The 24,809-nt window shown below is 37.6% G+C and overlaps 1 protein-coding gene across 4 annotated transcripts in view; it reads right to left on the bottom strand.

Moving 5' to 3' along the window:
* Nucleotides 1-24,809, bottom strand: part of FOCAD (focadhesin) — a 309,238-nt gene that overhangs the window by 147,830 nt on the left and 136,599 nt on the right. For all 4 annotated transcript variants that reach the window (XM_036082633.2, XM_036082632.2, XM_078061288.1 and 1 more), the window contains 4 exons: nt 19,757-19,861; nt 19,267-19,368; nt 18,610-18,740; nt 16,596-16,722 (listed from right to left, as the gene is read on the bottom strand). In XM_036082633.2, the coding sequence (XP_035938526.1) occupies nt 16,596-16,722; nt 18,610-18,740; nt 19,267-19,368; nt 19,757-19,861 (465 nt within the window). The remainder of the gene's footprint in view (nt 1-16,595; nt 16,723-18,609; nt 18,741-19,266; nt 19,369-19,756; nt 19,862-24,809) is intronic.

The following is a 24,809-nucleotide window of genomic DNA, read 5'->3' as shown; positions in this document are numbered from 1 at the left end:
ATGATATATACATGAACGATAAGAAGGAAAATATTAGGCAAAGTAAGAAAACTTGAAACAATTATTCTCAGGGCGCCTGGGTGGCTCAGTCGTTAAGTGTCTGCCTTCGGCTCAGGTCATGATCCTGGGGTCCTGGGATCGAGCCCCACATTGGGCTCCCTGCTTGGGGAAGCCTGCTTCTCCCTCTCCCACTCCCCCTGCTTGTGTTCCCTCTCTCACTGTCTCTCTCTCTGTCAAATAAATAAATAAAATCCTTAAAAAAAAATTATTCTCAATAAAGGAAAAGGTAAAACATCTTTAAGTTCAGTAACTTTTTTTTTTTTTTTTTTACAGATTTTATTTATTTATTTGAGAGAGAGAGAGCACAAGCAGAGGAGGGGCAGAGGGAGAGGGAGAAGCAGGCTCCTGGCTGAGCAGGGAGCCCGACGTGGGGCTCAATCCCAGGACCCCAGGATCATGACCTGAGCCGAAGGCAGACACCTAACTGACTGAGCCACCCAGGCAGCCCAAAAGTTCAATAACTTTTCAACCTCTATGTAATATATATTTCTCAGAGACACTCCCAATCTCAGTACAAAATACTGTAAATAATATAATCTGCCAATAAGCACATGAAAAGATGCTCAATACCATAAATCGGCAGGAAACTGCAATCAAAACCACAGAAAGATACTTCATACCCCATAGGGTAACAATAAAAAAGACAGTAACAAATGTCAGTGAGCATGTGGAAAAATGGAAACTCTTATACATTGCTGGGAAGAATGTAAAATGGCGCAACCACCTGGAAAAATACTTTGGCAATTCCATAAAAAATTAAAAAGGAGTTATCATATGACCCAGAAATTCCATATGTATCAAGAGAACTGAAAACGTTAAGTCCATGCAGAAACTTGTGTACGAATGCTCAGAGCAGTATCCATAATAGCCACAAAGTAGAAATCATCCAAATGTCCATCATCTGATGAATGGATTTAATGAAATGTGGTATAGCCATTACAATGGAATATTATTCAGCCATAAGAAGGAGTGAAGTTTTGTGAACCCTGAAAATACTACGCTAGGTGAAAGAAGCCAGACACAAAAGGCTACACACTGCATGATTCCAGTGACATGAAAAGTCCAGAAGAGGCAAATCTATAAAGACAGAAAGTGGTGGCCAAGGACTGTGCTTTTCTCACAGGGAATTGAGAGTGGCTGCTAATGGGTACAGAGTTTCTTTCTTTTTTTTTTTTTTAAAGATTTTATTTATTTATTTGACAGAGAGAGCGCAAGTAGGGGGAGCAGCAGAAGGAGAGGGAGAAGCAGGCTCTTGGCTGAGCAGGGAGCCCGATGAGGGGCTCGATCCCAGGACTCTGGGATCATGACCTGAGCCGAAGGCAGACGCTTAATGACTGAGCCACCCAGGCGCCCCGGGTACAGAGTTTCTTTTGGAGATCGCATTTCTCGACCTCATGAGTAGGCTTACACACAATCCACTTTAGAGACCACTGCTCTTGACATTGGTCCCAAACTTCACTGCACATCAAAGTCACTGGAGAACTCATTAAAAAAAAAAATAGCGTAGATTTCATCTCTAGAGATTCTGATTTAGTAGCACAAGCTTTCCACCAACTTTTGAAGACCCTACCCTACACACTAAAAACTACCACCCTTCATTTTTCTGTGAAGTCCATAACTTGGATACAGTAGCTAAGCCAACAAACTGAAAGAGAAGGAACTATACTCCAACTGAAGTTTTAAGTATAACATAATGAAACAAAGTCAGTGACATTCTTTTATTGGACCTGTGTTTCGACCATTTCAGACCAAAGTCATTCCATGTCAGTCTGTTTCAGCAAGCTAATTGCTCAAATGACCACTTATAAAAGTAGAGGCAGTGTGGCAGGGCTCTGAAGCAAAAAAGAATGGTTCCCCTGAGAATATCTAAGCCATTAATGCTGAATTAGAACCCAGGGCAATGCATCCCACCTTGCTATTGTGAGAAAACGTCGGCCCAGCTTTTCATAAAGCTCAAAAACCAGACCACAGGATATATAGATAGTAAGAAGTCATGTAAATCATAAAAGTAACGTATACTCAAAACATGAAGAAAAGCATTAGAATGATGTCCAACTAATAGTATAGTCCACTGACTAACAAAATCCTTAACTAGAAATGATAAAAAGTCTCCCAAACTTAAAACTGAAGAATTAGAGTGCATATATTATCTCCTTGAAATATTACTTCTGGATTTGCATGCATGTTACAGAGGTATTCTGAGTAATTGTGTACCTAGGTGGAGACTTACCAAATTCTTATGGTCTCAATCCCAAATATTTCCGAAGCAAGTTAACTGCCTTTCACTAACACTTGAGTTTCATCATCTAGTCCAGGTGAAGTGTAATCTGGAAACAGTGTTTCCAAAAATGAGCCTCTTAGCGATGTTTCATCTGAGGCAATAAGAGGGTGAGATACTTCTGTTTTTCATCAGTACATTTATATGGCACAGAGATGAGCTTAAGCACCACAGATGACAACGTCATTTTTGATAAAAGTTTAATTCTGGGTCATTTAAGGATATATAATGAATAAAATCTTTTTAGAAATAAACATTTTAAATTCTTGGAAGGTACCCAAATAATGCTTTCAGTAAGACTGCAAATCCAGAAAGCCTTTCAAACATTAATGCCATCTGGTCTACTACCCTGATTCAGTAATTCCCTCTCTACACCCCATGTCCCCATTTACCCCCCATTTACCCACCCCTTGTATAAGCTCAAACCAATATATTTTATTCACGGGAATGGTAGAATGGCGCACAATCAGCATCATTTTAGTCATGTTATTATTTCCAGCTCAGTGGCACTAATTCAGATAAGCACAATTTGCAACCACCGAGCCCAGCTCTTCTGATGTTAACTGGCATCATTGAAACCCTCCCAGTGTCCAACTTGTTTGATCTTTTAAAGAATGCCCTGGGTTTGTGACTGAGAGCCGGAAACTCACGGCTGGATACCCTGAACAGTGTTCATGTTCGCTCACAGACGACTCACATCAGTTCATAATCCTCAGAGACCATGAGGCCAATTCAAGAGAGAAAACCTTTCCTACCAAAATTCTTTAAGCACAACATCGACAGAAAATGGGATTAAGATCACATATAAGGGGCAGGAGGAGCTCCTAAATGTTGTCACCTCAGAAGTTGAGATTATAAATATTTCAAAGCATCTTAAAAAGATCAGAGCAAATCTGGGTATGGTCAAGGGCAGATGGCAGGGGAAAGAGGACTGAAGTATAAAAGCAGCAACAAGGGAGGGGTCTGGGGGATGGCGGAAATAGGTGATGGGGACTAAAGAATACACTTATGAGGAGCACTGAGTATGCAGAGGATTGTTGAATCACTATATCGTACACCTGAAACTAATAATAACACTGGATTTTCACGATACTGGAAGGAAAATTAAAAACTTAATAAAAAAGAAAACGAAAAGCAAAAACAGGAAATGGCAAAATTTCAACACCTCAAATTCAAGATTTCCCATTATAAGTATGATACAGTGCTCAATTTGACATGATCTCCAAATACTTCTTTAAAAAAAAAAATAAAAACAACCAATTAAATAGTGGGAAGCTGAAGTCTTTTCTATTTAAAGAAAAAAAAAAACACCAATATTTTTATTTTCCCACACATTTCACATGGCGTGCATGTGCTGAACCGTACAAAAATAACACAGTTAAGATTTTATTTTGAAAATGAAAAACCATATTGAAACATCTACTTATGGGGTGACAAAGTAAATGTTATAATATCCCGCAAATGTTTAATAAAAGGCAAGTTCCTGCTGTCCTTTTAAAGTTAAAAATAAGGCCAAACTACAACTGCAAGTGCAAAGGGTCATTGTGCTGTATATAAAAAGCTCAGCATGGAAATAGATTCAACAAATGTACAAAAAGCGTTTTCATGCCCAGAAAGAACTGAAGGCATCAAAAAACATGCCCCAACTACAAATAACATAGAGCTCAGTTCAAAAAGACCAGCAAATTCCTTCCCTAATGCATAGCAAATTAAACTTAATCAACTCCTCTGCAAGGTTGAACAGGCAATCCACCTTTAAATGTCCCCACAAACAAAACCTCAGAACAACAAAAGAGGTTCCAGAGTGTAATAAATACCGAATCCACAGTAGGCGACAGAATCCTTACTGTACACAGCTGAGAAAACCTGCCGTGGGACAATGGATCACATTTCCATATTAAATTATATTTATCACGCTGAAAAATGCTTAAACAAAATCCAGGATTTCTATTGGCCATTTCTGTACCACACTCACTCCCTAAAACCTTTCAAACCTGCTGCGTCCCATTGAAAATGGTTCCCACCCCATGGTGCTCCGAAGGAGCCGCTAGACAAAGAGCTGGGATGATGAAGAGAGGGCAGGACAACTACCTTCCCCCGTGATTTCAGAAAATAAATCAATAAAAGAGGATAGAATAGCCAAAACATAACCTTGGCATAGGGTATTTCCGGGAAAATCATTGCTGTGACAAATGGCCTGAAGTGAACTCTTCTAGGGGTCAAGAATCCCCAGGAAAGGCCCCTCCCCTCCTTATCTATTGCTCAATTGTACAAGACTCGCTTTGAAAATACAACACCCTCTTGGAGCTGGGAAAGATGAAAGAGCTTTTCTTCATGATCCTGCAACGCCTATTAATTTTTGCTACAACAGACTCACAGCTGATTAAGAAAACAGAGGGCCAGCCCGGCCTCACAGTCCCATCTCAAGACTTGAGAGAGAAAATGTTAAAAGTGAATGAGCCCTGCTTTTCAGGACAGTGTATTGATTTTCATTTTTTTTTTTTAAGATCTTATTTATTTATTTGACAGAGAGAGACACAGCAAGAGAGGGAACACAAGCAGGGGGAGTGGGAGAGGGAGAAGCAGGCCTCCTGCTGAGCAGGAAGCCCGATGTGGGACTCGATCCCAGGACCCTGGGATCATGACCTGAGCCCAAGGCAGACGCTTAACGACTGAGCCACCCAGGCGCCCCAGTGTATTGATTTTCATTTCTACACACCCCAGAGCTGTTGCCCCTCCAATGGCAGGCAATGTTTTTACACTGCGAGTTGTTTTCCTCCTTGTGACCTCAGGAGCAATGCTACTAGATTCCTATGCACTTGCAGAATTATCTTTCCAAAATGTTATGGCTCATTCACCACCTCCGAGAGCACAGGTTTAGAAATCAATGGTTTTAGTCACAAAACAAACTGTCCCAAAGTAGACTCACATTCTCATCACCATTGGCAAAGCAACATGATCGAATGGGAAAAGCACAAGAATTATAGTCAAACCACAAGGTGTTCAAATCTCCACATTACCACATATTTCTACGTCAATTTGGATATTACTTAGACTCCCTAAACTCATCAGCAAATATCACCTACATTATAAGGTGATCGTGAAGTTTCACATAGAATATAATGGATGCCGAATGCCAAATATGGTAACTAGCATGAAAAATGTAGCTTGTACAGTTTTGTTTTATAAAGTACAACATAATCCTAAAAGTACAGATCTTAATCTGATAGTTCAATGAATTCTGACAGATGTACACACTGTTGTAACCACCACCCCGATCAAGATGGACACACCATGGAAATAGAATGTGACCCACATATTCAATTTAAAATTTTCCAGTAACCACATTTTAAAAAGTTAAAGGAGACAGATGAAATTAACTTAAATATATTTTGTTTAACCCAATATACCCAAAACACTACCATTTCAATCTGGAGTTGATTTTAAAAATATTATCAATGTGGTATTTTACATGTTTTTCATAAGGCTTTGATCTGCTGTATATTTTATGTTTGTAGCATATCATACTTTGAATTAGCCATAGTTCTAGTGCTTACCAGTCACATGGAGCTAATAGCTACGGTATTACCAGTGCAGGTATAGACCACACTCTGGAATTTCCTAAGGTCCCTTTCTACTCTATCCTCCTCCTCCCCATGCCAAGTCAACCACTACGCTGATTTGTCCCCATAGATTAATTTTGCCTAATTTTGAATTTCATAAGAATGATATGTATGGACTTTTTGTGACAGGCTTCTTTCAATGAGCATGTTCTTCAGATTCATCCATGCTGTCCCGAGTAGCAGTGGTACATTCCTTTTTCTTGCTGAATAGCATTGCACTGCACAAATACACCACTATCTGCTCACCCACTGACCAGCTGATGAGCATGGGTTGTTTGCAAATATGTTACCATTAGTAAAGCTGAACTGAACATTCTTACAGGAGTTTTTTTGTGGACATGTTTTCATTTACTCAGATAAATACCTAGAAGTGAAAATGCTGGATCATAAAGTAGGTTTATGTTCACCTTTACAAAACAACCTGCTGGGGCGACTAGGCGACTCAGTCAGTTAAGTATCTGACATCCGCTCAGGTCATGATCTCGGGGTCCTGGCATGGAGCCCCGCATAGAGCCCCATGTTGGACTCCATGGTCAGCAGGGAGTCTGCTTGTCCCTCTGCCCCTCCCCCTGCTCGTATTCTCTCTCTTTCTCTCTCTGATAAATAAATAAAATCTTAAAAAAAAACAACTGCCAAATACTTTCCCACTGTGGTTTTATCACTTTATATTCCTGACAATAACATAGGAGACATTCATACCTTCTCTAATATTTGGTATTGACAGTCTTTTTAATTTTAGTGACTGCAGTGTTCCCCTATGACCAACAATGTGGACCTTTTTTCACGTTTACTAGCCAATCATAGAACAGCTTCCTTTTTGAAGCAAAGACAAACTTATATGAAATTACTTGTAATATTAAAATAAGGGACACACTTGCAAGGACTACCTGGGTCAGGCAGGTAACGTAAATCTAGAAGCCAGAGGAACCACAGCAAATTAAAGCACACACTCGTCTAAAGGAAGCTGCTAAATGCTACTTAACAGCAAGGGGTCACTGCCATGTGGACAAGCAAGCCAGGTACTGCAAGATATTCCTGCCTCACCAAGAGACAGTAGATACCTATATTTTCATTTTTCATTAATATTAGAATTTAAAATATTAATCCTATGATAATCAAACAAAATAGGCCATACGTTTTCAAACTCTGATTTATAGAAATGTCGGTTTTTATGAAGACAGACATCCTTAGTATGGTAAACGATACACCATTCAGGATTGTTATTAATTACTGGTCAAAATGACACCTGTTAAGGCAAGGGTTGGCAACTTCCCAAAGGCAGATGAAATCATTTTGAGTAGCAAGGCAACAATGCCCCAAAGAATGTTAGAAAGAAATAACTGGCCAGGGCAGCTCCCTCTTTCCTAGCAACCCTCCTATATGACCAAAGATATGCTACTAAATTCTTATTCTTAAATGGCTATCCATATCATATACATTTGGTAAGAATGTAGGTAACAGCTAATAATGCTTCAGTGGCTATGCCTACCCAGGAGTATCTGCATTATTTGGAGAGAAGAAAAGAAAGATGTTGTTGGTAAACCAATACAGCTCATTTGGACAATAGTCTGGCCATTACTCAAACAGCTAAACATGATTTAGCAATCCTACTCTTAGATATACAACCCAGAAAAATGAAATCTATGTCCATACAAGACCTTGTACATGAGGCGCACCTGGGTGCCTCAGTCGGTTAAGCGTCTGCCTTGGGCTCAGGTCAGGATCCTGGGGTCCCGAGATCGAGTGCCGTGGGGGGGGGGGGTGAGGGGGGTCCCTGCTCAAAAGGGAGTCTGCTTCTCCCTCTCCCTTTGACCCTCCCCTCCTTTTCGTGCACTCACTCTCACTCACTCTCTCTCGTAAATAAATAAATTCTAAAAAAAAAAAAAGACCTTGTACATGAATGTTCATAGCAGAATTATTCATAATAGCCAAAAAGTGGGGGAAAAAAAAATGTCCATTACCTAATGAATGGATAAATAAAATGTGGTATAGCCACACAAAGCAGCATTACCCAGCTATAAAAAATAATGTATGGATACATGCTACAGCACAGATGAACCTGGAAAACACTATGCTAATGAAAAGCCAGTCACAAAAGGCCACATATTATATGGCTCCTTTTACATGAAATGTCCACAATAGGCAAATCTATAGAGACAGAAAATAGATTAGTGGTTTCCTAAGGCTGGGGGGAGGGCACCTGGAAGGTGTGGGGTCATGAAAATGTTCTAAAATTGATTGTGGAGATGGACGTACAACTTTGTGAATATTCAAAAAGTCACTGAATTGTACACTGCAAATGAGTGAAATGTAGACTATGTGAATTGTATCTCAACAGGGCTGTTTAACAAGATAGCTTTCTTTGTAAACAAGAAAAAAACTGAGAGCTAGAGGTGAGCCACAGAGCCTCTCTCTTCTAGACCCAGATGTTCTTTCCCTCTGCCACGGGAACTTGCTGGGTGAGGTTTAGGGAAGGAGTCCTTTGCTGTCATCAATCTCTTCTCTCCCTTATTTCTGAATTTCAAATACATTTAGTGTACTTAACGCAGTGTTCTCCCCTACTAGACTGTGAATTCCTAGGCCAAAAGTGTCTCATAAATCTTCATATCCAGAGAGCCTTGCACATCCTGGCTTAAATCGTTAATACTTTTATTTTAAGGTGAATACTTTTTTGTTTCCTGCCCAAGGAATCCTTGCCTACCATTCGCTGTGGTAGTGGCCACAGGGTTTAGGGGGTAAGCCACACCATTTCCTCCTCCCCTGCTCTCCTCCCCACCTCTACTCATCAGAAAATGAATAGATGACAACTTGGCAGAATCCTTCTGAAAGGCTACCAACCTTTTCTATTTGCACATCTTCTGGAACAGGCAACAGACTGCATGAAATTATGAGATAAATAGGATCTCTTGTACATTTAAACCCATAAATCTCTAAAGTAAAACAATGACATTTCTTAAATATAAAATAAAAGCAAACCAAAAAAAGCTTAAGTTTGGATTTAATATCGCAAGCAAACAAGATGAACTTTAAAAGCACTTATAATAACAATACACAAATGATTAAAAAATAAAACTAATTAAGGTGCACCTGGGTGGCTCAGTCGGTTAAGCGTCTGACTTCGGCTCAGGTCATGATCTTGGGGTCCGGGGATGGAGCCCTGTGTTGGGCTCCGAGCTCAGAGGGGACCCTGCTTGTCCCTGTCTCTTTCCCTCTGCCCCTCCCCTCTCTTGTGTGTGCGCACACACTCTCTCTCTTTCTCAAATAAATAAAATGTTTAAAAAATAAAAATTAAAAAAATAAATTAAAAATACAGCTAACTTTTTACAACTTCTACTTAAAAACCCATACTGAATTAAATCACCCCCTGCCTCCTTTATTAATAATTCTCCAAAGCCCTAAAGCTAAAACTACATTGGGCAAATTCACTATGAGGAAACAATTTAGATCTTTCCTTTCATTAATGACAGCTTGTAATTTGGGGACATAAGGGATTATGGGCTCCTGGTAGCAAGCACAATGATGGTAACAAGAAACGCTACCAAGGAGTTAATGAAGTGTGATGCAATTTAACTGTTTGCCCTAATAACAAATAATACAGTTTGAAACTTGGGTACAAATAGCTACATTCCACCTTTCTTTTTTTTTTTTTTTTTAAGATTTTATTTATTTGTTTGACAGAAAGAGACACAGCGAGAGAGGGAACACAAGCAGGGGGAGTGGGAGAGGGAGAAGCAGGCTTCCCACTGAGCAGGGAGCCTGATGCGGGGCTCGATCCCAGGACCCTGGGATCATGACCTGAGCCGAAGGCAGATGCTTAACGACTGAGCCACCCAGGCGCCCCAATAAATAAAATCTTTAAAAAAAATTTTTTTTATTATGTAGCAACATCAAAGATATTTCTAGCAAAATGTAAAGTAAATAGAGACGATGGAAATAAAAATATGTATGCATAAAAATACAATGGAAAGGAAAATGAACAAAATGAAAATGCTTTTCTGAAAAGTTGATGAAGGATACTATTTTTTTCATTATTCAAAGTAAATGTGATACTATAAAAACCAATGTCTTTAAAAGTGACATAAAAACATTCAACACATCTTTAAATTACAAAATCTAATTTTTAATCAGTAAAAACACTAAAAATTAATCTAGTTTAGCTCAAAATATCTTTTCATTAGGATCTTTATACAAACCCTAAATTATATAAACTCTTGCAGTAAACCAATCACAAAGGAAATGGAGAAGTGTGGGAAATGAGTCCAAATGTCATGCTCACAAAAAGATTTCTCCAGTAACATCACACCGTAACTAGGTCAACTGAATACAAACATGACTAACAAAAACACATAGTGGTCGTTTGTGAATTATCTCTCCACAAAGCTAGGGTTTTTTTAAAAAGTGATTAAGACATAACTTTGAATTGAGCCAGACCTGGATTTGAATCCTGGCTCTACCACATGATAGCTATATGACCTTGGGCAATTATTTAAATATGGTCAGCCTCCCAGAAGAAAATAGTACCTTTCATGTAGAGGGCTTCTTTTCATAAGATTAAATGAGATAATAAATATAATGACTGTAATATATAATGGTTACTATATAGAAAACAGTAAAACAACAGATGCTTACTATTATTTAAATGTCTCTAATAGTTTCCCATGAACTGAAATGAAAACATTCTGCTAATTTCATTAAAAATAAAGAAAATGTAATAGGTAGACAAAGTGGTAAAATGAAACATACGAGTCTTTATCTGATATTTCATATGGTTTGATAAGCTCTCTCTGTAGTAAAAGGCCCATAAAAAAGCTCATGATTTCCCAGTCTACTTTGATGTATGAGAACAAAACTGTTTTACTAATCATTCCTATAGGAACAAAATGTAACTTGGCTGACAAGGCTAGTTAAAAGCTATGAAGACGAGAATATTCAAAGGATCACAATAGACATTTCTCCAAAAAGATACACAAGTGGCTAAGAAACACAAGAAAAGATGCTCAATATCATTAGTCATCAGGGAAATGCAAATCAAAGCCTTACGCGATACCACTTCACACTCACTAGGATGGCTACAGTTAGAAAAAAGAAAAGGCAGCTAAGAAGTGTTGCTAAGGATGAGGAGAAATTAAAATCTTCATACACTGTTGGTGGGAATGCAAAATGGCGCAGCCACTTTGGAAAACAGTCTGGCCATTTCTTAAATGGTTAAACACAGAGTAAGCATGTGACCCAGCAATTCCATTCCTAGGTGTATACCTCCCCAAAATGAAAACATATGTCTATGCCAAAATCTGTACACAAATGTTCATAGCAGCATTATTCACAATAGACAAAAAAAGGGGGAAAATCCAAAAGTTCATTAACTGATAAATGGATAAAATGTAGAACTGCCATATAGAATATGATCTGACCGTAAAAAGAAATGAAGTACTGATACATGATACAACATTGATGAACCCTGAAAACATGTTAAGTAAAAGAAGCCAGTCACAAAAAAATAATATATTGTATGATTCCATTTATATAAACTGTCCAGAATAGGCAAATCCATAGAGACAGAAAGGAGATTCATGGTTGCCTAGAGCCTAGAGCTAGGGCAAATGTGAGGGGTTGGGGGGTGATAACTAAAGGGTACAAGGTTTTTTTGTGGTGAAATTTTCTAAAATTGATTATGGTGATGGCTGCAGAACTCTGAAAATATACTAAAATCCATCAAATTGTCAACATTTAAACGGATGAAAGGAATAGTATGTGATTTATAGCTTAATAAAACTTTTTTTTAAGAGAATATTGTTTCTCAGAGACATAACTTTATATTAAGTCAAAAAGAAATGGGGCACCTGGGTGGTGCAGTTGGTTAAGCGACCCACTCTTGATTTCAGTTCAGGTCATGATCTTAGGGTTGTGAGATCAAACCCTGAGTAGGGCTCTGTTCTCAGCGTGGAGTCTGCTTAAGATTCTCTCTTTCTCCCTCTCCCTCTGCTCCCTCTCCCACTTACATGCACAAGCTTTCTTTCTCTCTCCAATAAATAAATAAATCTTTTTTAAAAAGAAGAAAATTAAGGATTATGGGGATGGAATGGGGCAAAAAGTGTTCAGATGAGATGAGAAAGCTGAATGGAAAAAATATGGAAAAGATAATGCATGAATATTAATTTTCCTTTGAAAATGGCAAACCCTCTGCCTAAAGCCAAAGAAATGTACTTCTTTCAATGCTCATATTTTTCAAAGGAAGGAAGCCTCAAAATAACAAAAGAAAATCAGACTTGGAGAGAGTATTGGATCTACTTTACTTCTCTTTCATTTATGAGTCATGTGATCTTGGAAAGTTACTTAAATTGCCAGAGCCACTGTTTCTTCAGTATAAAATGAATCCCCATTATCACAAAATGTCCAAATTCATATTAGGTACCCCAGAAATATTAGCTGTAACTTGTAAAAAGTAGTTCAACCATTAAAAAGAAAAAAAAAAAAAGTGTAAAGTCCTGAATCAATATACCAATAGTGTTAAGGAAAGAATAAGTTTCTTTTCCAGTTCCAAAATGGAAACTACATAATTGTCTTTACGGTTAACGAAGATTCCTAGAAGTTCCCCTTATGTGTTTTGTTTAGTAAAGCAGCATAGAAGAAACCCACGTTGGAAACACAATCTTCACCTTCATAGAGTTGGCCTTGACATGGAATCCATCCTTTCAATCTCTCATTGGAGACCATGATAAATGATCAAGGAGGAGGAATTGCAGGCTTAATCTGACCTTCCAGGAAAATTAATTTCATAATTGTGATTCTAAAACTGAGGAGTCCAGTGTCAACCTTAAGAAAAAGAGCTCTGCTTACTATACAAAAGGCAAGGATGGGAAAGCCCAGCGAAATCCAATTGGGAATGGTTTTCCAAATGAGGCATTTTCTAAAAGATAGGGTTATTCAATTTTACTCTTTTCCTTATTGGTTATTAAAGTTTCATTGTTTTCAGCTTTCTGTATTCTTAATTATATTTGACAGTCAAGGATCTAAAAAGCAGTGGATAGACAAATTACTACCAAATGCTACTGGGAAATAGATTTATAACTATGCTGAATATTTTCATTCTTGAAACTCTTGGCAACCATCAATTGCTTCACACATGATATCAATTAGAAGACAGAATAAACGGCCTCAAAGAATGCATGCTGGCAAAAAAAAAAAAAGATTAGCCCAAAATTAGTAAATGTGTCCTGGCAAGAGCCACCAAATTGAGTGTATTTTGCAACTTCAACACACATCACAGGACATAATGGCAGCAGCTTCACAAATAATGAACACATACAAAAAAAACTTGGAATGGCTTAAACAAAACACAAAGATCAATTACCACCGTCAAGGTTCATCAAGGGGAAATAGATTATTTCTACTTATTTAAACGAACATAAAGCTATTTATTACAAAACATTTTTAAAAAAGAGTATTTCGATTGCCAAAATCAACTGTGATGCAGTCGGTTTCAACAAATTCCACAACTCAGAAAAAAAAAATTATTCCACAACTCAGGACACTTGTACTATCTATAAGGAAAAGACGGTAAATAACTATGTACCTCTGGTAAGGGTCAATAAAATAGTGAGTTTATCCTCTAAGACAAGAAAGGTGAAAAATAAGGGATAAGAAAATAAGCATTCTCTATAAAAAATGAAGTTAAAGTGATTGCCAGTATTGCTTTATGATTTATTAGTACTGATCTTAATACAAAAAGGATTTGAAAAGGCTACATCTATTTGTTCAAAAGACAAGGTGGATTTATTTCATTTGCAATCTGTCAGCTGAAGTTCTTTAAAAAGTGAATTTTTTAAAGGTTTTATTTATTTATTTACTTATTTATTTGAGAGAGAGATCGAGAGAGTGTGCACACAAGCGGGGCAGGGGAGGAGCAGAGGGAGAGGGTCAAGCAAACTCCATGCTGAGCGCAGAGCCCAACACAGGGCTTGATCTCACAACCCTGAGATCATGACCTGAGCCGAAACCAAGAGTCAGACGCTCAACTGACTGAGCCACCCAGGCGCCCCTTAAAAGTGAAATTTTGATAAAAACACCATATGGGATTTGGATTTCATAACACGAAAGGAAACACAACGGGGAGGAATGAAACACAATGGAAAAGAGAAATGCCTTTAACCAAGCAGAAGAAGGAGTATTAAGGTATGAAAATAAGACACAGGCCTCATTAAATAAAATACCTAGACATGATGTCTCAATTCCTCTACAAGAGAATGGAATGCAAGAAGCGAAGTGGCTGCTGTGGATGGAACATTTGTGTCCCCTCCAAAATTTGTATATTGAAATCGTAATTCTCAAGGGGGTAGTTTTTAGGAGCTGGGATCTTTGGGGGATGACCTGGTTATGAGGGCAGAGCCTTCATGACTGGGACTGGTGACCACATAAAGAGTCTCCAGAGAGCTCTCCTGCCCCTGCAGCTATGTGAGGTTAAAGCTGTCTATAAAGATGGCCATCTAGGAACCAAGATGGAGGCCCTCAGCAGACACTGAATATACCAGCACCTTGAGCTCAAACTTACCAACCTCCAGACCATGAGAAATAAATGTTTGTTAATGAGCTACCCAGTTTACGTTATGTTGTAATACAGCAGCCTGAATGGATTTCGGTCCTATTTAGTAAAATCCTCTGGGTAGTAGTTTGGATTAGGGGAATAGACTTCAACAATCCTAAATTGTCTCCTTTAAGTATTGAAAGAAGTAACAAGAGCTTCCGCATTGGAAGGATAGGGTACCATCTGTAGGAAGAAACGAAGTCACTGTCCTGTATTATGTGAGCTTTCGGGAAAAGACTAAAAACAAAAAACTACTTAGAACCTCCTTAATGGCACTCACTATATCCAACTGTGTACCAATTTTTCAGGAGCAAACTCCACATTTAAAGAGCACCTATGTGGGCAGACATTATGCTAGGTTTCTTTTATTTTTTGAGTAATCTTTTATCTTCATTTAAAGAACTAGAAGCTCAGAGGTTAAGTAAACTAACCAAAGGACAGGAAGCCAGTAACTGGTATAACCAGGTACAGTCCCACCATTGCTCCAAAACAAAGACGCTTCCTGCCACATCCGGGACATTTTTCGTATCTCCAGTACTAACTACAGTTAATGATATCCTAGAGGAAATGGAATGAGAAGAATCAGCACCACACACTGAGCATTTCTTAAGAGTTAATAAGGATCTACAAACAACAGAGCCATGTAGTAACAGCGGAGGATGAGTGGAAAACACAATGGAATTACAGACACAGTAAGACAAAATTACCATTTGTTAGAGGGAAAAAGTTAATTTTGGAAAGGACTTGATTCCTGTTTGGAAAAAAATAATGAAAAGGAAATACTCCAAAATGGTAACACTGATCACCATTTGGAGGTGAAAGTATAGAATTCTCTCTTCTCTCAAAGCTTCTATTAAAAACTCATTTCAAATAAATAAATAAAATTTTTAAAAATAAATAAAAATAAAAACTCATTTCAAAATGAGGTTTAGAATTATTTACCATGAAAGCAAGATCATTATTAAAGTGACACTTCCCAATTCCAGATGACTAACTGAAGCAATAAAAACCAAAAGTCCTTGGTTTTGTGTAGTTGACCCCTGCTGTAACAGCCCTCTGCTATGAAATCCAAACAGCTCTGTCCATCACTGGGCCCATGGTCTACAAGCACTGTCCTCAGCATACATTGGTTCCTAAACAGTGATGATGCTCACTCTCTGCTAAAATAAGTGTCTACCCAAAAGAACAGTAGTTTAGTCTCCTACCAAGATCCTGAGCAAACCTCCCTCGAAGGTCTATTTTCCTCATCTATAAAATGGTGTTATAATCCTCATATTCCAGAATTAATGAGGAGCATAAATAGAAAGTACTTAGCACAAGAACATATAAATACAAGTAGAGTCCCACTGCCTGTATTATTATATCATTATATTCCTTATCATATCAACCATAATTGCCAACGCTAAGAGATTTCCACTTAGTCTCCTTCACTAAAAGACTCCAATTGTCTAAGTATGTCTCACTGTGTCAAAAACTTTGGTTAGGTTGATCAGTGATCTTTGACATAATTATCCCATTTCTCCAAGATGGTTAAGATTCTCTCTGCTGTGTCGTCACGTGGGGAGCAGCCTCAAGTTCAGAAAATGTTTAGAGGTGCAAGTCTAACAACAATCCATCCTACCCAAACTGATCACTAAGAGCCAACAATAATTTCTGCTGGTTATTAAACTGCCACAGGTGTATGCCAATCTCTTCTCTTCCTCTGCTTCTACAGTGTGCTAATCACAAACCTAATGAGCAGATTTATTCAAGAGATCTCCTAGGAGCATAACTTTCCCAACTCTGTTAACAAAAAAAAAATAAAAATAAGAACAAGGGAAAACACAGAGTGGTTGTCTTTAGCCTCTAGACAATGTCCGCAGGACCAGATGTTTCTAGACTCCCCTCTAGAAAGAATTTGGCAAGTAGGTCTTGCTTTGCTTCCCAAATAGAAACCTGTGGGAATGAATACTCAAACACTCAATTAAATGAATCTAAACTTACATCCTTGTAACTACTATGGCTTGGACAATATTTTATTCAAAATGATCCAAAACAATGTTAAGAAGCCTACCTCCGCTTGGCAGAGCGCGTGAAGACCTTGGAGGACCAAGGCTGCCGGCGTGGCTTGGTCAGGTTTGGTGCATTCATTCAACACCTGGGAAGCGGCTGCCAACATATCCGCTCCATGCTGGTAGGGCCTACAAGAAACGATAGTTTAGAAACAAGATTAAAGCCAAAGAGCACACTCCCCCTCCCAGGACTTCTGCCTGAACAAACAGCATTAGTGCTTTTCTTTACCCTTATGTCCATTAAATGTTGACCCTCAAATACTAACATATGTTTTCTGCCAAGATTTGCCTCATCATCGTTCCTGCTGTAACATAAGGCTCATTGTTGATAAAGAAATATTATCCAAGCAAGAGGACACTTGCTAACAAATTTTCTTCTCCCTAAACTGTAAATCCTATGGCCTGAATTGACAAAAATTCAAGTCTATAATAATGGTGAGAAGAACTGACTTACCTCATTGAGATTATCAGTAAAGATAGAGCTATTCCTGCCTGCCGGGTGCTCTGGTATCAGCCACTGACTACAAAGGCAGGGACTGGAGATGAGAAGATAATTTATTACAGCAGTGATACGCAGGTGGTTACACCTATCACAATAATGATGCCGATGATGATGATAAAAGTAATGACATGAATTATAACTGACTAAACACCCATCTCACGGCAGGCACTACACTGGATTCACTCACTCCTCCTCCTCCCCTTCCTCCCCTCTCTATTCCACATGCAGTGTGCTATCCCCAGAATGATATTAACTTCTCAAAGAAATGCTCAGGTCCATCCTTGGCTTTCCTTGTCACCGCTGAGTGATATAATGGTTTTCTCGAACAAACTACCAGCTGATGAAATTACCTGGTTGGATTCTACTGTTTCACTGTCAGACAAACAGTAATCATTTTCCAAAACTGGAAAATTTTGGCAGACCTTGAGGTGGAATACTGAATAAGTTATCAACAGAGGCTGACCTGCTCTGATATTTAACCTCTCCTGAAGCTGAGCTTTAAGCGTGAAAATCAAAATGCTGGCTAATGGTCCTTCATCTCTAAAATGTTTTCCATTCCAGTAGCTCCAGAGAATCCACACTCCCAAGTCTTAGGTTTCATGTGTGTGACTTGTAGAGTGAGGTTATGCTGGTGTTGCTAAAGGCTGAAGCTTAGAAAAGAGGCAGAACTGCTGAGGTTTAGATACATCCTGATCCCAGATTTGAAACAAGAATCATCCACGTTACCGGCTTTAGGATTAATCCCTAAACTACAACAGCAGAGTCACCTCCCTAATACTTTCACGTCTTCCTCAACTCTAGGGCATACATGGGGATTCAAGATCAGGCCTTCCTTGTAATAATTCCTAGTAATAAATTCCAGGCAATGAGTCACAAATGAGATCTTCCCTATTCAAACCCTTTATAACAATTAGACATAACATAGGGAAAATATAAGAAAGAACAGCTGACTACAGGGACAGCTGGGTGGCCTAGTCGGTTAAGCGTCTGCCTTCAGCTCAGGTCATGATCTCAGGGTCCTGGGATCGAGTCCCACATCGGGCTCCCAGCTCAGCAGGGAGCCTGCTTCTCCCTCTGCCTGTGCTCTCTCTCACTCTGACAAAAAAAATATAAATAAAATCTTAAGAAAAAAAAACAAACAAAAAACAAAAAACAGTTGACTATAGTCCACTGCTTAGGTTTCAGATATACAAAAAAGTATACAAAAAAAAAAAAGAAAAGAAAACATAGCATCACATTTTTTATTATAATAATAAATTATTATCCAGAAGAGGATACAAATGTCCTATAAACTAGATACAAGGCTAGATCTGAAATATAAAGGACATGCTTGCTTCTCAAAGTTATTATCCAATTATACTAAGTTCTACTATCAGAAAACTGGAACTAAAAATTAATTTATTCTTACTCAAATATCCTCTGCCTATCATTCCTAGTCTCTTGCTTGCAATAAAAAAATTAAAAGCAGAAGAAGGCGTCACGATATCCATTCCCAAGGATTAAGCGCATCTTACCTTTGCTTACATATGTCTCTGATTGATGCTGCTTTGGCGATGAGTTTTTCCCACTGGACTTCCCTGCCCACAGACAGAGAAGGTACATCGGACATGGCCATGAGACGCTGTAGTTCAGGGTAGACACGATCCTAAGAAGGCAATTTCATAAAAAAGGTAATTTTTTTTCCAACTTGAGTTGAATAATCATTTTACACAGCATTTTTACCTCCAAATCCCACATTTGCATTGCTAATTATAATGCATTTCTTCTAATCAGCAGAGAAGAATGCTTTTGTGATTGCTAGGGATTTTCTTATAGACCCATTTCTGTTCATTTCGTAAGACAAGAAAAAGGTGGCTGAATCTCACCCTAATTACAAAGGCTCTAATCACGTGTAATCATATTTCTATTACTTTTTCCACGCAGATGGAAATATAAATTTCAGAATTAACAAGATAAGTTTTTTTTTTTCTATTCTCAATTTCTCTTTGAGAGTCCATCACAACTGAGTGCATTACAGATCAAAAGCATCACGCCAAACCCAAATTTCTGAATGCAGTCACTGATGCCACGCCTTCACACCACTGTAGCAGGGCACCGTCACACACCTGACAAAACTAATCTGCTTTGGGGAAAGGAACATGCTTAATACACAAGTTTCTCTCTAAGCTTACCTGCTTTTCCCACAAAGATGTCAACAAGCGCAGAGTGACAGCTCTTAGTTGTGGAGTGGTTCCAAGAAGCTGGATCACTCGCAGAATCTGTCCTATACACACCTAGAAAATATTGAAGAAATTTTGGCTTCACAAATATAAAGGTAGGTAATCCCAAGGTGACCAAAAGAATGTGAAAATCCCTTATTATAGAATAAAGACCGAAATGGAAGCTAACGACAATATGACCCACCTTCTCAGAGGTGGCAGATAGTTTGGGGGAGGGGCTAGCTAGCGAACCTGGGGGTGTAAGACCTAATCTCAGACAACAGCCAATGGGAAAATTTGGCTATTAAATGATTTCAAAGAATTAATTCTTAAATACCATAATAAATACTTCTGGCCCAACAAGGGAAGTAGCAGTCATAGCAAAATTAAGGGCTCAAAATTCAATGTATTATGCATGCCTCACTCTCTTTTTGTCCCCAAGCAAACTGGTTAATATACAAACCTTGTGAACACCAAGTGTAGGTAAAGTATACAAGATGTCATTATATAACACGGGTTCCAGTGGTCTTCCCAATTTGAACATTAAAACTGGAATCAGATTTGGTACCTAAAATGAATGTAAAGAATGTATTTATTATGCCTCCTAAAGGAAATTGATCTCTAATGCAATCATTATTTTGTTTTTCTTCAAAAGAATAACAGGAATATATATATAACTTTGAAGACGTAAAAAAATGTTAGCTAGCCATTTGTTGTCAGTAGTAATTTCATAGTACCACTAATATTCTATCTCTTTTATAATGACCTGCCAAATACCAATCAAAAATGTTTTTCTGAAATATATCCTGCCCCAAAGAAGTTTACAGTTCTAATGAGAAGCTAAAACATAGAATATATAAACAACAAAGTAACTGTAGAGTGAAATGTGTTATTCCAATATGAAATACATAAAATTAGTCATACTGTAAGGGGGTGGTTAATGGACAAAAATTTCTCTGCAGGTGTTCATTTCAATCCCTACGCATAACACAATAAAAAGAGAAGCACAATTCATTTGTGGATCAAAAAACGTAATACTGTTAAGACAGTAATATTTTCCAAATAGATCTACAGATTCAACACAATCCCATCAAAATCCTAGCTGGCTTATTTGCCAAAATTGAAAAATTGATTCTAAAACTCATGTGGAAACCGAGGAATCCCAAATTGCCAAAACGATCTTGAAAAAGAAAAAAGCTTGAGACTCAAACTTCTCAGTTTCAAAATTTACTTCAAAGCTGCAGTAATCCAACAAGTGTGGCACTGGCGTAACAACAAAACACACAGATCAATGAAACAGAACTCAGAGTCTAGGAATAAATCCTTACATTCATGTTCTATTGATTTTTGATAAATATGCCAGGAAAATACAATGGAGGAAGAAGAGCCTTTTTGAAAAATGGTGGATTTCAACAATTAGATATCCACATACGAAAGAATGAATTTGGATCCGTTTCTCACACAACACATAAAAATTAACTCAAAATAAATTTTTAGACCTAAATGTCAGGGCTAACACTATCAAACTCTTAAAGAAAATATAATAGTAAATCTCTGTGACCTTAGACTAGGCAAAGCCTCTTAGATGACACCAAAAGCAAGTACAACTAAAGAAAAAAAATAGATTTCATCAAATTAAAAGTATTTGTCCTTCAAAGAACACTAGAAAGAAAATGAAAGACAACCCACAGAATGGGGGAAAATTTTTTACAAATCATCTATCTAATAAGGGATTTGTATCCAGAATATATAAAGAATTCTTATAATTCAATAATGAAAGGACAAATAACCCAATTCTAAAAGAGCAAAGGATCCAAAGAAGATAAAGAAATGTTAATAAAGACCGGGATATTCAACCATCATCAGCCATGACATAATTGCAAATCAAAAGCAGAATGACATACCACTTAACATCCAATAGGATCTATAATAAAAAAAAGAAAGAAAAAAAAAAGATACACAATAGCAAGTGTTGGCAGGATGTGGAGAATCTGAAACCATCATCCTCTCCTGGTAGGAATATAAAATGGTGCAGCCCCTTCAGAAAACAGTCTGGCAGTTTATCAAATGTTTAAACCGAATTACCATATGATCTAGCAATTCTACTTCTAGGTATCTACCCAAGAGAAATGAAAACATCTCCACACAAAAAACTCCTACATGAATGTTCAGAGCAACATAATTCACAATAGCCAAATAGCAGAAACAACCCAAGTGTCCATCAACTGATGAACTGATAAATAAAATGTAGTATAGCCATACCATGGAAATATTGTTCAGCCATAAAAAGGGAAAGGAACCTCGCAAACATCATGTCAAGTGAAAGAAGCCAGTAACAAAAGACCATATATTATATGATTCCATTTACATGAAATGTCCAGAACAGGTAAATCTAAAGAGTAATTGCTTAAGTAATTGGAAAGTAATTGCTTAAGATTGGAAAGGTGTAGAGGACAATGGGGAGTGACTGCTAATGGATACAAGGCTTCTTGAGGGGATAATGAAAACGTTCTCAAATTATTTGTAATTACATTTGCACAGCTCTGTGAATATACTAAAAGTCACTGAATTGTACACTTTGGATGAATTATATAGCATATAGAGAGCATAGAGCATGTGAATTATATCTTCATAAAGCTATTTTTATAAAAATTCAATTCAAAATCTGTGAAGCTATGAGAAATTACTATGAGCCTATTGACGGCACAATGTAGCACCAAAAAAATTTTATTTTCCTCCCAGTACATTTCACCCTTTTTTTATCTAGAATGTTAAATTTCCTCTATCTGCTGTAATCTTAGAAAGCCTGTTCCTTCTAAGCTTAGGAGGACATCTACTTTAATTTACTTTCAAGAAGGGAAAAAAATCCTCTACTAACCTACTAACCAAAAAGTAACAGTTAAGCATTAATTCATTAATGAGCCTGACCATGACATACCATGGCAGCATTTGGAGCTACGCATGTAATGGCTAGATTCACAACACTCAGCCAGAATTGATGTTTTTAACAAGTGCTGAGGCTCTATTAGAACACAAGTTCCATCACCCTACCTTGAGCAAATGAAGGGAGACAAATTTTTGAATTGGCTTCTTATTCCCCATTTTAATTAAAAACAAAAGGTTATCTTAGATTGCATTGCCCAAGTTTCAATTACCCCTTCTGGTAAGATTTCTACTAAGACACTTTGACAGATTCTTAGTTCTGGGAAGGCAATCAGTACATTTACTGACATTTTATAAAATAGTGTATTTAGCTTCTAAACAACTGTTTTAATTATATTGTCGGAAAAGAAATAAAGTACTCTATGTTGAAGAGTACAGTTTTTTTTTTTCTTTTCTTTTTTTTTTTTTTTTACGAGCCTCAGACTTAAAGTAGTATGTATGGGTGTTTATTTTTTCCTGGTGAGTTCATAAATGAAAAAACGTAAGTGGGAAAATTTTACTGTAAATAATCTTAAACTTAATACAGTTCAAAGGCTATTATACCCCAAATTAAATCATCAAAAGTCAATGGGAAAAACAAAATAGGTGTTATTTCATTAGGAAAACACAGATACAAATATATACATATGGAAAATATTTTTTACATAAAGTATGGACTGCTGTTTTCCTAATGAAATGACATACGTGAATTGATTGATTTACTTGAGAGGTAATTATGAGCTCTTGATTCCTCTGCTCTAAGATTTTATTTATTTATTTGAAAGACTGAGAGAGAGAGAGCAATCACGAGCAGGGGGGATGGGTAGAGGCAGAAGCAGACTCGCCTCTGAGCAGGGAGCCCAATGTGGGACTCGATCCCAGGACCCTATGATCATGATCTGAGCCGAAGGCAGACGCTTAACCGACTGAGCCACTCAAGTACCCATTTACACCTGCTCTTGAGCATTCCGCTGTGAAGCAGAAAAAAAGAATGAATTCTCTGACTTTAAATTTAAAATAAGCTAGAAAGCATGATCTTCTGGTTTCAGAAAATTCTATGCTTTTGCTTCCCTCCTTCAGAATTCAAGTCAATGATAAACAACTGATTTAGAATGATGGGAGGGGTGCCTGGGTGGTTCAGTTGGTTAAGCAACCAAATCCAGATTTTGGCTTAGGCAATGATCTCAGGGCTGTGAGATCAAGCCCTGCATCGGGCTCCGTGGTGGGCATGGAGCCTGCTTAAGATTCTCTCTCTCTCCCTCTTCCTCTGCCCCAACCCTCTCTTCCTCTTAAAAAAAAAAAAAAAGGTTTAGTTTAGAATGATGGGATTATTAAGGAGCCCCCATAAGACTATTAGCAGATTCCTCAGCAGACATTTTATAGGTCAGAAGGGGGAATGCTAGATAACATAATCAAAGTGCTGAAAGAAAATTTTAAAAAAAAAGAGAGACAACCAGGAATACTATATCCAGCAAAACTTTCCTTCAAAATGAAAGAGAAATACTTTCTCAAATAAACAAAAGTTGAAGGAGTTCACCCACCAGACCTGCCTTTCAAGAAATGTGAAGGGAAATCCTTCAGGTTGAAATTAAAGGATATTAGCAACACAAAAGCATATCAAAGTATAAATCTCAGTGAGAAAGGTATAATACAGAGAATAACACAGAACACCGTACTACTGTAATGACAGTACATAAATCACCTTAAATTCTGGTATGGGAGTTAGAAGGCAAACGTATAAATGACGATAACTATAAAAATATGTTAATGGTACAAAATATAAAAAGATGTGATTTTGACAACAATAGCAAAGTGTGGGGAGAATAAAAAAGAGCTTCTGTATGCAACAGAAGTTAAGCTGTTAACAACTTATAATACACTGTTATAACTATAAGATGTTTTCTATAAGCCCCATGGTAACCACAAACAAAATACTTATAGAAGACACACAAAAGATAAGGAGTAAGGAATCAAAGCATGTCACCACAAAAAAAAAGAAGAAGAAGAATCAATGAAACACAAAGTAAGATAGCAACAGAGGAAATGAGGGACAAAAAGCTGTAAGACCAGGGTGCTTGGGTGGCTGTCAGTTAAGTGTCCAACTCTTGGTTTCAGCTCAGGTCATGATCTCAGAATCCTGAGATCAAGCCGGGCATCGGGCTCCCTGCTCAGCAGGGAGTCTGCTTAAAGATTCTCTCCTCTGCCTCTCCCCTCACTTGCTCTCTCTCTCTCTCTCAAAAACAAATGAATACACCTTATAAAAAAAAATAAAAAGCTGTAAGAACTGACAGAAAATAATGAACAAAATGGCAATATTAAAGCCCTCTCTGTTTGTGATTATTTTAAATGTAAATGGGATAAACTCCCACATCAAAATATAGAGTGACTGACAGGATAAAAACCAAGATACAAATATTTGCTGACTACAAAAGATTTACTTCACATTTAAGGACACACATTGGCTAAAAATGAATGGATGAAAAAAGTTATTCCAAGCAAATGGTAACCAAAAGATAGCAAGGACAGCCATATACTTATATCATACAACAAAGAGTTTAAGTCAACAACTGTCATGAGAAACAAACACGTTATGA

The sequence above is a fragment of the Halichoerus grypus genome, chromosome 14 (genome assembly GCF_964656455.1).
Source record: "Halichoerus grypus chromosome 14, mHalGry1.hap1.1, whole genome shotgun sequence".
In the NCBI taxonomy this organism is placed as follows: Eukaryota; Metazoa; Chordata; class Mammalia; order Carnivora; family Phocidae; genus Halichoerus; species Halichoerus grypus.
The sequence above is the reverse complement of the archived record's forward strand: the minus strand, read 5'-3'. Positions and strand labels throughout refer to the sequence as shown.